This window comes from Microcaecilia unicolor, chromosome 3, assembly GCF_901765095.1.
Source record: "Microcaecilia unicolor chromosome 3, aMicUni1.1, whole genome shotgun sequence".
NCBI lineage: Eukaryota > Metazoa > Chordata > Amphibia > Gymnophiona > Siphonopidae > Microcaecilia > Microcaecilia unicolor.
The window spans coordinates 474,004,863-474,018,697 of record NC_044033.1 but is presented as its reverse complement, the minus strand read 5'-3'; the positions used below and the strand labels follow the sequence as shown (position 1 = coordinate 474,018,697).

The 13,835-nt window shown below is 40.1% G+C and overlaps 1 protein-coding gene across 1 annotated transcript in view; it reads right to left on the bottom strand.

Moving 5' to 3' along the window:
• COL19A1 (collagen type XIX alpha 1 chain) overlaps window positions 1–13,835 on the bottom strand; it is a 946,027-nt gene that overhangs the window by 767,257 nt on the left and 164,935 nt on the right. Inside the window, exons 7-8 of the mRNA XM_030199003.1 lie at window positions 6,749–6,829; window positions 4,855–4,980 (exon numbers count right to left, since the gene is read on the bottom strand). Coding sequence (XP_030054863.1) covers window positions 4,855–4,980; window positions 6,749–6,829 — 207 coding nt within the window. The remainder of the gene's footprint in view (window positions 1–4,854; window positions 4,981–6,748; window positions 6,830–13,835) is intronic.

The window sequence follows — 13,835 nt, the reverse complement described above, 5'->3', positions numbered from 1 at the left end:
ATTCTTGCTTTGATGGGAAGCCAGTGTAATTTGATTAATAAAGGGGAGGCACTTCCAAAATGAAAGATTTTGAATATAAACCTGGCTGCAGTGTTTTGAGCTGTTTGGAGTTTTTTCAACTGGTACTCCTTACAGCCAGCATATATGGCATTACAATAATCAAATTGAGCTAATGTTAATGATTGTACAAATAGTCTGAATGTTTCTGATGAGAAATGGGGTTGGATCCTTTTTAGTTTCCAAAGAGACCTGAAAGGTTTTGAGGAGTGTCAAATGCTAAATGTTTGTTTCTAATTATACCTAGAAATTTAAGAGTATTGTCAATAGGGAATGAAGTGTTGTCAGTTGTGAAACTGTTGTAGTCGTTTTGGTCAAATAGGTTGGTAATGACCATGAATTTAGTTTTTTCTTTATTTAGCTTTAGTTTGCAGAAAATAGATTTGCATCAGATAGAGGCAGTGCAAGCAAATCTACCATGCATAGATATACTGAAAACCTGACTTGCTGAGTGTGTCCCAACCACAGGCTGATAACTACTAGTCTACATTTCTCAAAATATCATTTCATTTTCATTTCTCTCTTTTCGGTCCTATTGCAGTACGCTAAGCTGTGTTAAGCGCTAATGCACACTTAACACAGCAAAAGAATGCCTAACACGGGATGAGCTAAAACGTTCTGAATTAGGTTAGCAAGCATAGCAGTGATTAGATGGCAACACCAGTAATTGGGAAGCAAAGCCAATGCCAGTCAGACTTCTACGGCCTGTACCCTGAAAATGGCAAGGACAAATCAGGATCACGTATACGTATCATACTTTATACTGTGAATTTACATGCACCATTTTGCAGAATACGCTTAGCGAGTTGTGTGCATAAATTTTAATTAATGCCAATTAGTATTGCTAATTGCTTGTTAAGCTCTGTTATCAATGCTGATTGGCTTATTAAGGTAATATAAGTTGAGCATGCAAATCCAGAATGCAACCGGATTTGTGCATGTAATTTCAGTCATGCTGTATAGAATCCTGGGGTATATGGCTAGGAGGGGCATAATCAAACGTGAACGCCTATGTGTAAGAACGTCCATCTCTGAGAACGGGTTTGTGAAGGGGCGGGCCGAACTGTATTTTCGAAAAAAATGGACGTCCATCTTTTTTTTTGAAAATACATTGGATTAGGGCGTTTTTTGAGCTGGGCATTTTTGTTTTTTAGCGATAATCGAAACCGAAGCGGCCCAGCTCAAAAACGACCAAATCCAAGGCATTTGGTCGTGGGAGGGGCCAGCATTCATAGTGCACTGGTCCCCCTGAGATGCCTCTATGCCAGCCTCAAATGTCATCCCCAGCTCCATGACAGCAGTATGCAGTTCCCCGAAGTAATTTTAGTTTAGTTGGTGCTGCGCGGGACCCATGCAGAGAGGAAAAATCGGAAGAAAAAAAAAAAACAAGCAAGTGCAGTCAGGGACGTCTAAATTACCAGGATAGTAAAAGGGGGATTTGAACCAACAACCTTCTGATTACAAGCTAAGTGCTCTAGCCAGTACACCACATTATTCAGTTGCTTAGATGTCCTTCCCTTTCCATTAAGTCCCTGCAAGTTTCTGTCAGCCAATCACAGCTTCTTTAGCTGACATAGGTGTTCCTTCAGTGTAGACACAATTTCTACAGAACTTGCTCTAGTATTTTATAAAAGACACTTAGGAGCTCTTTTACTAAGGCGCATAGGTGCCTACGCGCGTCCAACGTGCGTCAATTTGGAACTACCACCCGGCTACTGCCTTTACACGCATCCGATATATGCAGCAGAAAATATTTTTTTATTTTCTACCATGTGACGCTAACCAGGCGGTAATCAGCAGTGTACACACTGACGATTACCACCCGGTTAAAGCGTGAGACCTTACCACTAAGTCAAAGGGTGGTGGTAAGGTCTCAGGCCCAAAATTGACGCGCGCCAATTTCAATTTTGACGCACATCCATTTTCGGCCCAAAAAAAGGCCTCTTTTTGCAGGTGTGCTGAAAAATGGACTTGCGTGCATCCAATACACGTGTCTACATCAGTGCAGGCCATATTTCAGCGCATCTTAGTAAAAAAAACCCTCAGGCATGGATATGTCTTTGTAAAACAGACAAAAAATAGGCTCCTTCCTGCTCAATTAACCTAGGTGACTTGTAATAAAATTAGCCTCCACATGTCCAGTTTCAACATTGTTAACTACGAAGTGCTTTTACTAAGCTGCATTAAGAAATGGCCTTAGCCCACCATTACATGGGTCCTTCTCTTGCACTATGGCCATTTTTACAACAGCTGTAAAAATGCCTTTTTTCTGTTATTTTCATTACTGGAATGGTAACACTAGTATGCAGTCATTTTTTTTTAATTACCATATGAATACTTACTGCCACCAATTTAGGAGTGGGATTCATAGTATGGAGTGTTGCCACTATTTGGATTTCTGCCAGGTACTTGTGACCTGGCTTGGCCACTGTTTTGAAAACAGGATACTGGGCTTGATGGACCCTTGGTCTGTCCCAGTATGGCTACTTTTATGTTCTTATGGTTTGGGCTCCCACATTAACTGTACATGCACTAACTGGTTAGCTCAGGAATGCCCAATCTCTACATAGTAACATGGTAACATAGTAGATGATGGCAGAAAAAGACCTGCACGGTCCATCCAGTCTGCCCAACAAGACAAACATATGTGTAAACCTTAACTTGATTTGTACCTGCCTTGTTCAGGGCACAGACCGTACAAGTCTGCGCAGCAGTACTTCCCGCCTCCCAACCACCAGTCCCACCTCCCACCACTGGCCCCGGCACAGACCGTACAAGTCTGCCCTCCACCATCCTCGCCTCCCAACCACCAACCCCTCTTCCCCCCACCTGCTCCGCCACCCAATTTCGGCTAAGCTTCTGAGGATCCATTCCTTCTGCACATGATTCCTTTATGCATATCCCACACATGTTTGAATTCCGTTACCGTTTTCATCTCCACCACCTCCCGCGGGAGGGCATTCCAAGCATCCACCACCCTCTCCATGAAAAAATACTTCCTGACATCTTTCCTGAGGCTGCCCCCCTTCAACCTCATTTCATGTCCTCTTGTTCTACCGCCTCTGATAGGCCCCCTCAAAAAAATTAGGGAAAAAATAATTAGCGTATGGTTAGCACGTGCACATGCCTAAACTAACACAGAGGGGCATGCTAGGCTTATTTTTTCCCTGCATTAGCTAGGGGATTTTAAATAAATAAATAAAATTATATATATATATATATATATATATATAAAGTTATATGCACAATTTTGGCCATATGGCAAAATTACATGTGTAAATTAGTTGATTAACAAGCCAATTGGCGCCAATAATTGGCCACTAACAAGCAATTATCAGCACTGTCTGGCACTAATTAGAATTTACATGCACAACTTGATAAGGGGTCCTTTTACTAAGCCGCAGTAAAAAGAGGCCTGCGGCAGTGCGAGTGCATCTTTTGGGCATTTTTTCCCACATCTAGGAAAAAGGGCCTTTTTTAAGGGCCTGAATAACGGACATGCGGCAAAATGCCTGATCTCTGCAACATAAATGCCTGATCTCTGCAACACAACAAAACTAAAGAACGTAATGGACATAACACAACTCTTCCGCTGTACGATTCGCTAGTGTGGCTGTGCCACATGAACTTTATCTTACCACAACATCACTTTGTATTTGTTTACACCGGAGTCAAAAATGCCTCTCCGGTACTATGTAAGCCACATTGAGCCTACAAATAGGTGGGAAAATGTGGGATATAAATGTAACAAATAAATAAATAAAATGAAATCCAGCAGGCGTCCATTTTCAGCCTGAGACCTTACCTCCACCCATTGACTGAGTGGAGAGGTCTCACACGCTACCCAGGCGGACGCTACCCAGGCGGTAAGCATGCAGTGCGCGCCCAATGCCATTTACCACCGGGTAAATGCCCCGTGGTAGAAAAGAGAAAATATTTTGTACTTTGTGTTTTCAGCACGTGCCAAATTCAGAATTACCACCTGGGTCACACGGTAGCCGGGTGGTAATACTGATTTGGCATGCACTGGACACATGTATGTCTTTATGCACCTTTGTAAAAGGGCCCCTCGGTGCATTCTATAAATTGGTATGCATAAATTCTACCTCAAATGGGGGCATGGCCATGGGAGGAGCACAGGAGGGTCGTGGGCATTCCTAATATTTAAGCACAGCATTATAGAATAAACCTGAGCAGCTCCTAATTTAGGCACAGGTATTTACACCAGATTTTGGTTGGTGTAAATGGATGCACCTAAATTTTAGTCATGGGGACAGGTGCTAGGCATAAACCGCGCCTAACTTTAGGTGAGGTTTATAGAATACCGCTAAGCGTGCTTTTTTTCAGAGCCAATTTTTTAGGCGCCATATATAGAATTCCCTCTACGTGTGCATTAGTGTTTAACACAACTTACTAAAAGAACCCTTATATCCACCCTTTTATACAAGTTTACATGAAGTTTTAGCACATTTCAGCCTGCTTAAAATAAAACACATATGAGAACAAAAGAGCAGATCTGAGTGTCAACTACCAATTAAATAATAGATATTTTAAATACTATGAGGGGAAGTTACCAATATGGGCTAAAATTATACTGTGTTATTTTATTGTTAACCCCAGTTATTAGTAACTACTGTGGGTCTTATTGCATAAAATGGGACCTGTACTAAAACAGCATGAGTTAGTGGTAAATTAATATCTCTTACAGTAGCCCCCAATAGTGTTAATGAAAAATGTTTATTTTTAAACAAGTTCTGCATGCAGAAAATAAATATTTGTACACATAAGTTCTCCTACCTTGTTCGCAGGGCACTGACATTTGTCTAGAGGCTCCTGAATTTCCAATGGGAGAGCTTCTATTTTGCCAAAATGATGAGTTATAGAAATTGAAGTATTAGTTCTGAAAGTGTCTTCTGGTGGACACTAAAATCAAGACAGAATATTATGAAAGATTAGTTAGCTACGGTAATAATCCCTCAGCAAACAAATTGGCTATGGCTTATGGGTGCTTTTGTTAAAGGAACTAATAATTACCTGAAGAGATCCACATAACATTTGTAGTCTAATATCTCCCAGTACATTCTTACCAAGTTCTATCTCCTCCACCACTCTCTTTTCCCTAAGCTCATCTTAATGCTATCTGTATCCCCAGGCCACTCCCACCGTTCTTTGTCTCCCTCCCCCCACCGGAAAATCCCATCCCCAGTGTTATCTGTTTGTTGTCATATTGTTCTGTGATATATTTATTTGTTTATTTATTTTAAAAATCTGCATACCGCAACAATCCTAAATTCTAGGCGGTTCACAAAATACACAATATATGAGACTCACAGACATAATATAAAATTAACAAATACCTTCCAAACAAAATCAGCCTAAATCATGAATTTAGCCAAAGTGTCAGCCTCACTGTTCACTTATACATAAGTACTGCCCTACTAGGACAGACCGAAGGTCCATCAAGCCCAGCATCCTGCACAATAACACAGCTGGACAAAGGTGTGAAATTGAAACAAGTGCTTTATTAACATACACCTGAGGCCTGCTATGTCATAGGGCCAGGAACACAAGGTGAAAAAGTGTCTTTGGTTTAGCGAATATAATCTTAACGAGTGCCTGTTGCTGACAGGGCCCAAACGCAGCCTGCTAGTTGTTTTCTTTCTTTATGTCTCTCTATGAGTTTTCAGGTCTAGCTCCCGCCAGACCTAAGAGCAAGGCTCACAAGTGAAGGCATATGCTGAGGTTTCAGGTTTTCCTTCTCTGGGCCTCCTTAACCTCAGTCTGGCCCCACCTTTTATACTTCCAAGTGTTTGCCCCCTAGGCTCTACCCCTCCCATCTTACTAACTCCCTGGGCGGGACTAAGGGTTTTAAGGTGGCTCAGGCTATCTGGGGGACTATTCTTAAGGGTGAGGGTCAGTGTTCTGTATAACCCCTTATACCCTCCAACTGCATTGCTGCCTGTGAGGGATAGTGCTTCAACATTGTGTTTTCAATCATTAGGGACAGGCAGGTTCCCTGGAGTCCTGCAGATGTTGCTTATTCCCCTCACTATTGAAAATGTGATAATGAAATAACACTCTCTACTGGCAGGACTGTAGGTGAAGGACTACCACTCAGCTTAGAGGGAACAATGATGGTAAGCCCTCAGGGAACTATTTACTGTACTTGGAATTGACTTGCCACAAGCTACCATTGAAAGGTTATGAGTTAAATTTAAACAAGGAAAGCTTAACCCGATGGAGGGAGAAATACATTTAGTCTAAATTATTATTATAAATATATAACTTGTAGTGTCTGAATCTGAGAAACAATTTATTTCATGTTTGTTGCAGGCATTTATTTAAAAGGAGTATAGAGTTTATTTAAAATTTACCATTTCTCATTCTGCATCTATAGTATAAATGTTTATTGAATAAGGCCCATGAGGTCCATTTCTTCTCAACTTTATAGGCATTTAGGTGAAAAATCACATTTTTCTTGTATTTATCCAGTATTTATTTTTATTTTAACATCAGGTACACTTGAGCAAAATACATCCTACAAAACACTGTCCTACATTTTCTGAACTCAAGAGACACATATCTAATGCTATGTAGCATTTCTTCAGTCTTCCCAATAAATTAAAAATATCTGAAATTTCTTACATAACAGGATAGATCATGACTTAACATATTTATGGAAATGACTTACTAGGCCTTCTCGTATGTCACAACAAATCTCTTGAGCAACAAGGCTTGGGTTGCAGTATATGGTGATCTTAAGAAGTTCAATCTAATAGAAAGGATAAAGTACAACTTCATTATTAAAATATATGGATTCTGTGTACATCATGATACTTTCCATTGGACCCACAAAATAAAATTTAAAAAAAAAATGCTGTATCCCGTGAGCTTTCAAGACCACATTCTTCAGATATGACTCTAAACACTAAGGAGTCAATATTCAGCAAGAGCAGTTCCTGGCAGGTTAACTTCTGTTGACTGGGTCCCAATATGATATTCAGTAGCAGCTAATCTGATAGTGCCTCTGAATACCATGCTAACTGCCACAGCACTATCTAGTTAATGCCAAGGTGTTTCGGAGGCAGAGCATAGGCGGAGCCAAAAGTTATCCGGGCCCTGCCAATATTCTCTCTACTGCCCAAATAACTCTAGGCAAATAGGACCACATGAACAGCATTCCCAACTTGCTCGGATAACTATTGGGTACCGACCATGAGTGAGTATTGATGGTATTCAGATAACTTCCAGTGGTCATCTAAGAACTGGATATTCAGTGCAACCTGGCTAGTGATAGTCAATAAACCTGTCTTCCAAAAATCTGTCCCAACCTTTGTTAAATCTGGCAATATATTAGCCTTAACTACACACCACAGCTTAATAGTGTATTGGTGGAAAAAAAAATAGTTATCTACTTAATTTCATGTTTATCCCTTAGCTCTCATGGGGTTGACATTCAGAAGGCTTGTCTCAATAACTTTGAGAGATACACAGATAATTCTTTAAATCTAAAAAATGGGGCTCACAGGGCGGTTAAATTTTGTCTGGATAAAGACAGATATGCCAGAATTGTAGTTAAACTTAACCAGATAGCAGTGATAATGTATCTAATTTATAGTTTATTAACATTTTGATATACTGTCATTTATATCTGAGCAGTTTACAATAAAAACCAACAACCCCCCCCCCCCTGAAAAAGTTACATACTGCAAAAAGGAAGAAGAAAGAAATTAAACTGTAAAACCATAAAATCTATGTTAGCCATTGCATCAGTACAGAGACCAATGAAATTACAGCCCTGGAGGGTATCCCCAGCCAATCAAACTTAATCAAAAGCAGAATGAAAAAGGAAAGCCTTAAGACCCTTCTTGAATGTTGTCAAAGAATATTTCTGATGATCAGGCAAGCTGTTCCAAAAAATATGTGCTGTCATTGCAAAGATAGCAAAAAAATTCATTGAAAAAGTATAGTATACAGGGTGAAGTACTTTTGTTTACGGAAGAAGAGTGAGATTTGAGTGTGATCATATCTGACGACCTTTGGCTAAACAGGTAGAAAAGGTAACTGCGAAAGCCAGAAGGATGCTTGGGTGTATAAGAAAAGAAATGGCCAGCAGGAAAAAAGGGGTGATAGTGCCCTTGTATAAGTCTCTGGTGAGGCTCCATTGTTCTAATTGTTTTTCCACGAGTTTCCCCGTCATTTCTGTTTATGTAATTTAAATTGAAGTTGATATTGCTCGGATACAAGGGTAACATCAAACCCTAATACTGGCTCTGATATCATAATGAAGATGTAAACTCTGTTAGTATCAACCTGTTATGCAATTGTTTAACTTTGGTGTAGGCTTACTTGAGCTGCATGTCTTTCTGTAGGTTTGACTAAGCTCCAAGAGGGGTAACGGATATATACAATGCTTCCCATACTTCCAGGTCATTATGCATATGTCAAGATCCATGCATGACCTTGGTTAATATAAATTTTCCTAGGATTGACCATTTTTGCTGTATGAGGCAACCTCATACTTGCTATCCACTTATTAGTGCTCATGATTGGATGCCAATGATGAGTACTAGTAAGGTCCAGGAATCCAGACCTGTTTAAGGATTCTGAATACCTACAACCTTAAACAGCCTATTAGTATGATCCACCTGAAATTGCTATTACCCGCATACCTATATTTCATGGGATTTTGTAAATGAGCTCATGGATTAGTCCCATTCATAAAAACATTTCTCGCTACAGGTTTGAGTAAGTCTCAACCGAAAACTAAACAAATTGTACCAGTTGATCTTAAGACTCAGATAATTTTATGGCCTCATAGAATACCTTCTGGAATGGATGGTACCAAGGTACGTTAACCCTGGTGTCACCCTATGGGATAGGGTGAAGAGGGGAATGTTAATATATGGCCTAGCTTTAAGGCTACCACTGGAATAGTGATGGGTAAAGCTATGCAGCCTAGAAAAGTACTAGAAAAGTACTGACTAGGCCAAAGAACAAGCAAGTGATTTAATATTTGAGAATCTGCAAAAAGCAGGTCTGAATAATGGTACAATTTTTAAATCAAATATAGCATCTGTAATGAAAGATCAGATGAATAAAATGGAGCTTATTAGTTTTGGTATACAATGATACAGAGGTAATACAGAGTTCATGAGAAGGTATGAAAAGTATTGCAGCCGGAAGATGTGAAACTGTTATCTCAACGCTTCCCAAAACATGTTGATAATTAGCAGTAGCTGAGAACGGAAGGAGGTGGGCACATCAGATAGCAGATCGCATGGGAAAGTATGATCTCAGAAAGTGAGAAAGATTAGGAGCAAGGTTTCTCACCATTCACTTCTATGGAGAGGATAGAGTATAAAAGATGGCAGATTTTGGCTTAGTTTGAGAGTCTTCTCCAAAGCTTCTGTCAGACGGCGAAGCTCTGTCCGGTTGTACCCAGAATCTGTCTGCTGAATGTACCTGATTAAAGTCTGATGTACAAATAAAATCCTTATTCGAAATGATGATTTGTGGGCTTAACTTAATGATGAAAGGCTGTAAGTATAAATGCTTCTGCTGTATCAGGCTATCACTCGCTGCATTATATAACTTGTAACCTAAATCCAGTTTGTCATAAGGCTGGTATCTGTTCCTTGCCAGTGCTGAGAGGCGGACTAATGCGGGTCTCTTAGATCTAACGTCTCTTTCAGTGGCAACTCCTCTTAGAACTTCACAACCCCCTGATTGCCCCAGTTCTAGGGCTATTCAGAGATGGAGTCAGATTAAGGTCATTTAAGCCTTCTTGGGGGGGCTCGGGACCCCTTAATTCACGACAGGAAGAAGAAAGAAATTAAACTGTAAAACCATAAAATCTATGTTAGCCATTGCATCAGTACAGAGACCAATGAAATTACAGCCCTGGAGGGTATCCCCAGCCAATCAAACTTAATCAAAAGCAGAATGAAAAAGGAAAGCCTTAAGACCCTTCTTGAATGTTGTCAAAGAATATTTCTGATGATCAGGCAAGCTGTTCCAAAAAATATGTGCTGTCATTGCAAAGATAGCAAAAAAATTCATTGAAAAAGTATAGTATACAGGGTGAAGTACTTTTGTTTACGGAAGAAGAGTGAGATTTGAGTGTGATCATATCTGACGACCTTTGGCTAAACAGGTAGAAAAGGTAACTGCGAAAGCCAGAAGGATGCTTGGGTGTATAAGAAAAGAAATGGCCAGCAGGAAAAAAGGGGTGATAGTGCCCTTGTATAAGTCTCTGGTGAGGCTCCATTTAGAATACTGTCTCCAATTCTGGAGGCTGCACCTTCAAAAAGATATAATCAGGATGGAGTTGGTCAAAAGAGCAAGTACAAAACTGCTCAGTGGTCTCCATCATCAAACATATGGAGAGAGAATTATAGACCTCAATTTGTATACTCTAGAACAGAGGTGTGGTAGCCGTGTTATTCCACTTTTAGAGGTAATCAATAGAAACCAAACAAAATAAAACATGGAAAAGAAACTAAGATGATACCTTTTTATTGAACATAACTTAATACATTTCTTGATGAGCTTTTGAAGGTTGCCCTTCTTCGTCAGGTCGGAAATAAGCAAATGTGGAAGATGACAGAATATATAAGTGAAACATCCAAGCATTTCATTGACAGTCTAACCGGGTGGGGGTGGGTAGGTGAGGGAAGAGGGAGATAAACAGAGAAATACAACTTTATGGTTTATAATGGGCTAGAAAACCCAGATCTTTGTTAAGTTCTGTCTGTTGGGTGTGTCTAGCTCATTCGATGTAGTAGGTCATAATATCCTACTAAACATACTAGACAACTTTGGAATATGTGGCAAGGATTCCTGAAATCAAGATTTTACATCGTGAAAATGAAAGGAACCTTATCCTCTCCTTGATCACCAGACTGTGGCGTCCCTCAGGGCTCTCCACTATTGCCCATCTTATTTAATGCAATGATGTTACCACTAGGTAACAGACTTAGAAACAGCAGGATTCAAAATATTCATATACGCTGACAGTGTGTGCTTTCCCTTTAAACTCTCATGAAACGTCTGCAGATGAAAAGGGCTTGTGGCAATATCACAAAAGCAAACATTTTGAAATACTGGTCCCACATTCTTTATATAAAAATTTTAATGTTATAAACTAAATAATTTGAATTTCCAAGAAACATAGGGGATCTTTTACTAAGTGGTGGTAAGCACTAATGCAGGCTTACCACAGTAAAAAATGGCTTACCATGGGGCGTGCTGAGGTGTCCTGCAGTAATATTTGGATGTGTGCACACTACCCATGCTGAGGCAGGTCTGGGGTCCGAGAGTGGGCATGCTTTGCACTAATCGGTTTGTACAGCTACATTGGCGTCTACTAACCAATTAGCATGTGTTTAACGCGTGAGCCATTACCACCTACATAATGGGTGGTGGTAGGGGCTCACGTGCTAATGGTCACACGCTAATGGGAAAATTTGCTCATGGCCATTAGTAGGGAAAATAGAAATATAATTTACCTCTGTGGTAAATATGGCCTTAGCTTGTGGGAAGGACCCACCTAAGGATGCACTAAGGCCATTTTTTAATGCCGTTTGGTAAAAGGACCCTGTAGAAACCAACTAATCCTTCATATGTACAAGGCGCAACCAATAATGATATAGCCCACATCTGGTCCCTTCGTTCTTAAAAGTTGCTTCCATCATTTGGCAAAGCATTAACACTGGACGTACTGGTCTACAGTTCCTGAGTTATCTATTTTATTTTATTTTTTATTATAATTTATTTATCGCCTTTTAGATTATCAATAGAAATCAAACAAAATAAAACATGGAAAAGAAAATAAGATGATACCTTTTTTATTGGACATAACTTAATACATTTCTTGATTAGCTTTCGAAGGTTGCCCTTCTTCGTCAGATCGGAAATAAGCAAATGTGCTAGCTGACAGTGTATATAAGTGAAAACATTCAAGCATTACTATGACAGTCTGACAGGGTGGGAGGATGGGGTGGGTCGGAGGTATGCATGGATCTGGGGTTCCTAGCCCATTATAAACCATAAAGCTGTATGTCTCTGTTGATCACCCCACCCCTCACCTATCCACACCCATCCTGTTAGAATATCAATGATATGCTTTGATGTCCCCATGCATACCTCCTACCCACCCCCATCCTCCCACCCTGTCAGACTGTCATAGTAATGCTTGAATGTTTTCACTTATGTACACTGTCAGCTAGCACATTTGCTTATTTCCGATCTGAGGAAGAAGGGCAACCTTCGAAAGCTAATCAAGAAATGTATTAAGTTATGTCCAATAAAAAAGGTATCATCTTATTTTCTTTTCCATGTTTTATTTTGTTTGATTTCTATTGATAACCTTAAGAGTGGACTAACACGGCTACCACACTCCTCGCCTTTTAGAGAAATTCACCCAAGGCAACGTACAGCAAGAATGAGGTAGACACAGGCAATAGAGAATTACAGAAGGAAAAATAATCATATAAAAGTATATATTATGACACTGTATGCTACAGAAAATATCAACACACTACACATTAAAATATCTTGATAGACAGCACAACATAGTGGAGGAGGAACATAAAGACAGATAAGACAGAGTGCGGGAAGTTATAGACAGAAAATAAGGGTGACCAACTTAAAGAAAATTAGCACATGAAGTCAGAAAAAGTGCAAGAAAATGCTCTCAGCTACATTAGAAGTGGATAAGCAAGTCCTGCTACAGTATGTACAGCTTGTGTGTGTAACTAGCTTGTTAGCTGCTTCTGCTATTAAATGCTTGTGGAAAAGAGCCAAGCTATCACCTGCTTCCTAACGTAGATATAGGGGCTCATATTCAAAACAGACAGATGTCCATATCACTATTTTTGAAACCCATTTTTCTATGCGATTCATATGCAGTGCATCCAAATCACAAGGGAGTGTGTTGGGGGTGGGATTTGGGCCTTCCCAAAACAGATGTTTTTCTGCCATAATGGAACAAAGCATAAACGTCCAGGACTAAAAGTTAGATGTTTTGGTCTAGACCTGTTTCAACCATGACTAAGTCACAAAAAGGTGCCCTAAATGACCAAATGACCACTGCAGGGATTAAAGCATGACCCCCTCCCCTTACTCTCCCAGTGATCACTGACTCCTTCTACCCCCCAAAGATGTGAAAGAAACAGTACATACCAGCCTCTACGATAGCTTCAGATGTTATAGCCAATCCTATTAGAGCAGCAAGCAGGTCTCTGGAGTAGCCTAGTGGTCAGTGCAGTGCACTGCAGAGAAGGGGACCCTGGCCCATATCCCACTCTAACTGGTACACTGGTCAAGGAAATGTGAGCCCTCCAAAATCCACCAAAACCTACTATACCCACATACATGTGACACCTGCATACATAAGGGCTATTGTTGCTGTGTACAGTTGAATAAAGTAGGTTTTTGATGGTTTTTGAAGGGCTCACCATACAATATAAAAGGGGTAATGGTGAGATATGTACCTGGGACTTTTTATGTGAAGTCCACTGCAGTGCCCCCTAGGGTGCCCCATTGCTCTGCTGGGATGTCTGTGTGGCCTTTCTACTAAGATTGCTGGTCCACCAAACATCCCCATGGCTTGTTTTTGTGTTTCATTCCCTTGGACATTTTTTTTTCCGAAAATGGTCCAAACAGATAAACACACTGAGCACAAGAACATGTATCAAATGTCCATTTTGAAAAAAAAATGTCCAAGGGAAAAATGTTGTTCTGGTTTGAAAATGGCCATGTTCGCTATTGGAATT